The 4,475-nt window shown below is 41.0% G+C and overlaps 1 protein-coding gene across 3 annotated transcripts in view; it reads right to left on the bottom strand.

Moving 5' to 3' along the window:
• LOC116088156 (serine/threonine-protein kinase Sgk3) overlaps nucleotides 1–4,475 on the bottom strand; it is a 120,002-nt gene that overhangs the window by 11,672 nt on the left and 103,855 nt on the right. For all 3 annotated transcript variants that reach the window (XM_031366820.1, XM_031366821.1, XM_031366822.1), the window contains exons 13-14: nucleotides 3,084–3,170; nucleotides 2,666–2,761 (exon numbers count right to left, since the gene is read on the bottom strand). In XM_031366820.1, the coding sequence (XP_031222680.1) occupies nucleotides 2,666–2,761; nucleotides 3,084–3,170 (183 nt within the window). The remainder of the gene's footprint in view (nucleotides 1–2,665; nucleotides 2,762–3,083; nucleotides 3,171–4,475) is intronic.

Genomic DNA, 4,475 nt, shown 5'->3' with positions numbered 1-4,475 from the left:
GATTTAATAGATATTGGACTGCTGCCGGGTGGTGGTGGCCCATGCCTTTAATCTCAGCACTTGGGAGGCAGAGGCAGGCGGATTTCTGAGTTTGAGAACAGAGTGAGTTCCAGGACAGCCAAGGCTAAACAGAGAAACCCTGTCTCAAACCCCCCCCCCCCAAAAAAAAAAAAAAAAAAAAAGTTGGACTGTTGAGTGAAGTGGCCCACATCATCAATCCCAGCACTTGGAAGACAGAGGGCAGGTGGATCTCTGTGAGTTCCTGCAAAGTCTACATGGTGAATTTCGGTCCAAGCAGGACCACACAGTGAAACACTGTGTTCCAGAAGAAAAGATGTTGGACTTGACCTTGGTCTTCAGAGGGGAGCTGGTCCTGAGCGTTACAGAGACTCATGGCCCTCCTGGAGAATGCAGGTAGGTAGGTATCAATAGTGTATGGCAGATTTCAAAGCCTAGTGCACTATCAAACGGAATTGTATCCTCCGGGTAGAACAGTATTTTTACTAGCTCTTTGTAGACTGCTTTTAAATCACACTCTTGTAATAGTATATTTTACAAAACATAAGGATGGGCCGGCCACATCAGTGTGGTGGCTTGAATAAGAATCTCCACCTCCCACCCTTACCCTACAGGCTCCTATACTTGAATGCTTAGTCACCAGGGAGTAGTACTATTTGAGAAGGATTAGTTGTTGGAGGAAGTGTGTCACTGGGGGTGGGACTTTGAAAACCCATGCCAGGTCAAGTGTCTCGTTCTGTATCTTGACCTGTGAGTCAGGGTATAGCTCTCGGCTTCTGCTTGGTGCCATGATCCTCACCGTGACGATACTGAGATAAGCCTCTGAAACTGTCAACAAGCCCCACACTTAAATGGTTTCTTTTTTAAAAGTTGCCTTGGTCATCGTGTCTCTTCTTAAGTCTCTTCCCAGTCAGAGAACAGTGACTGAGACACACAGGTATGATGTTATGGGTAGTAGGCATTCCAGACAGATCAAATAACAAATATCAAATGATTTAAGATTTGAGAATAAAATCATCAAAAAAGTAGATAGCAACCTGAAGATAGTGTTCGGTACAAGTACATGTGACAATACAGTTTTGGGAGAATGCTTTATAGTTAATTATCTAGCTAAATAAAAATAATATTTAAAGTTAATGGAGTTTTATAGCTCTATCAATTTTCTGGGTTTTTTTTTTTTTTTTGGTAAGAAAGTAATTCCCCCAACACCCCCACAAAAAAAACCAAAAAATCTTTTGCCTTTTAAAAATATAACATTATTTTATACTTCAAAGTCCTTCAAAAAAAATACAAAGGATTCTGAAATATCTAGATGACAATTAGTGGCTAAATAAAGTTAAAGTATTAAGTAGTTATCTGACATCCACTGTCATTAGCATTACTTAAAAGGTAGCTTTTAAACAAGCCATCCACAGTTGAGGGAAGGACAGAGTTATCTGTCTATTATTCTGTGGAATCTAAAATATGCTGGTCTTTATTGAGCTCAGCTTGTAGGACACACACACACATACACACACACACACACGCATGCACACACACAGACACCCCTCTCTCTCTCTCCTCAGCTGATGAGCATTTAGCACTAGCACTGTCTGCTACCTCAGAGGTCTCTGCATGGGGCTGCTGAATACTTAGGGACCACAAAAAATGATCCTAGAAAGCAACCCAAATATTTCAAATGGGCTAGAGAAAAGCAAAATTTAGGTGCTGTCCTGGGAGATAGCTCAGTCACTTAAGTACTTGCTGTGCAAACATGAGGACCTGCACCCAGATCTTCAGTACCCACATAAAATGCCAGCCACATCTGTAATCCAGTGCAGGGTGCAGAAACATAAAGCTACATTGGGCTTGCTAACTTACCAATTTTGCCACATTTAGCCTGTAGGTTGAGTGAGAGACTGACTCAAAAAATAAGGTGGACAGCTATTGACGAAGACACCTACCACTGATTTCTGGCGTACATACACCACACATAAAAGAAAAACAAATATACTGTTATAAAGATAGGTAAACTAAAAAGCCTAAATAGGTTGCCCTGGGTTAGAGTGATATCTCAGTATAGCAATAAAATTTCCATTTTAACCAGTAGCTCTGGCTGGCCCTAGGCATCCTTACTGAAAACTGTGGAATTTAATTGCACAGTAAACATCTTTTTTTCCCCCCAGTGATTCTTTAAGCCATGATGTTTTCAAGAGAAGGGAAATAGGTAGGACCTAGTGCTATAGAAGCTGGAAGTGCCTATATTAACTCAACCCCATAAAAACAGAGTGAAAGCAAAACCCCAAAGCCATCATCTTTTAAGACATAATAGTAATATGTTAATAACTGAAAACTTTTATTTCCATCTTTCTGAAATTAAGCACGTGATGTCTGGTGTAAACCAAATGCAAGAAAACAAGGAAGTTCAATGTTATGACTGGGTGTCTATATCTAAAACTGCCCGAAGAAATACCTAAAGAAATACAGAAATTATATATTGGTGTTTGAAAGTAATAAAGCTTTTCTTTACGTAAGTATTCTTAGCACGCTTTCAGACTCATTTAACCAGGCCAGTGCTGCACTGTTAGTACCACCTAAGCATCGTCAGGTTTACTAATTACTGTGTTATCAATGACACAGTGGAACAATTATGAATTGAAACACATACCAGCCCATACAGCATCTCATACAGAACAGCTCCCAGGCACCACCAGTCCACAGTGTTGTCATAGGGCTGTTTTCTGATCACTTCAGGTGCAAGGTACTACAGAAAAAATGGAAACATTATAGCAACCCAGTGAACACAAGACAGAATTTAGGATCTGAAGAGAGAACAAATTTTAGGTATTGTTATTCATACTAAAGATGTGCTATCTAGATTTTCAATGAGTTTTACACTCTCATTCTATCCTTCCAAAGAGTCTTGTGCCATGTCATAACCAGTGAAAAATACTCACTATAAACTCTAAGTCCCTAGAAAGCTGGAAGCTCTAACAGGTTTTACTTTACCTCTTCTGTAGATGTAGGGTTATGACTTGTACTCATATTTTATAAATTACATCATTGATAAGACATATTTCTCTTACCTCTGGTGTACCACAAAAAGTTGTGGTGGTATCAGAAATAGCAATTCCTTCTTTGCAAAGCCCAAAATCTGTTAAGACGATATGTCCCTGACAAACAGAAGTCAGTAAGATAAAGCAATGTGTTGACATGAATTAACAAGCTTTTCATCGGAACAACTTTTTATTTTCTCTATATATGTGCCTGTGTGAGTCCATGCCTACCACATGAAGGCAGGTGCCTGAGAATACCAGGAGCATCAGACCCTCTGTAACTAGAGATACAGGTAGTTGTGCACCAACATATGCGGATACTGAGATCCAAACCTGACTCCTCTGTAAGACTAGCAACTGCTCTTAACTACTGACCCACCCCTCTACTCCTTTCCACTTTTTTACACTTATTTACTTTGTGTGTGTGTACATACACATGCGTGCACACACATGTGCATGGGCATGCATGTGTGTAGGTCAGAAGACAACTTAGGGTTGGTCCTCTCCATCCAACATTGGTCCTGGAAATGGAACTCAGGCTATCAGACTCTGTGGCAAGTGTCCTTAACCCACTATGTAATCCTGCTAGCTCATTACTTTTAATAGCCCTAGGCTGGCCTTAAGCTTTGAGCTATCTTGAGCCTCCTGCCTCCACCTCCCACGTGCGGGGATTGCAGGTACGTACAGCTGTGCCTTTTTTTAAAGGTGAATCCAGGGCTTCCTGCATGCTAGGCAATCACTCTACCTACTGAGTTATATCCTTGGAGCTGAACTGACAACTTTGAAACCCTTTTTACAGTAGAGATGGTAACTTCAGCAAGCTTACCCCAGAGCTGACATTTTGTTCAAATGTCAAGCAAGAAATTCACGTTAGTACAAAATTGCTAATTACAGTATTGGCTTTATTTGGTGTCACTACTTTGCATATGTGTAATCCTGTGTGTACCTATGCAGTTCTATGCATTATATGTGTACTGCTGTAGCTCTCACCACAGTCAAGACAGAGAACAACTTCCTCGCAAGGGGCCTCATGCTAGTTCTTTATCTTTGTGGGCTCTCTTTCTTTCTTTTTTTTTTTTCAAATTTATTTATTTATTATTTGTAAGTACACTGTAGCTGTCTTCAGACACCCCAGAAGAAGGCACCAGATCTCATTACGGATGGTTGTGAGCCACCATGTGGTTCTTGGGATTTGGACTCATGACCTTTGGAAGAGCAGTCGGTGCTCTTAACTGCTGAGCCATCTCTCCAGCCCCTCGGCTCTCTTTTTCAACCTGGTCCCTTTATAAACACTAGCAGGATAATCAAAGTATAATGTCACTTCAAGAATATTACAGGTTGGGCAGTGGTGGCACACGCCTTTAATCCCAGCACTTGAGAGGCAGAAGCAGGCGGATTTCTGAGTTTGAGGCCAGCCTGGTC

This window comes from Mastomys coucha, unplaced genomic scaffold (assembly GCF_008632895.1).
Source record: "Mastomys coucha isolate ucsf_1 unplaced genomic scaffold, UCSF_Mcou_1 pScaffold14, whole genome shotgun sequence".
NCBI lineage: Eukaryota > Metazoa > Chordata > Mammalia > Rodentia > Muridae > Mastomys > Mastomys coucha.
The sequence above is the reverse complement of the archived record's forward strand: the minus strand, read 5'-3'. Positions and strand labels throughout refer to the sequence as shown.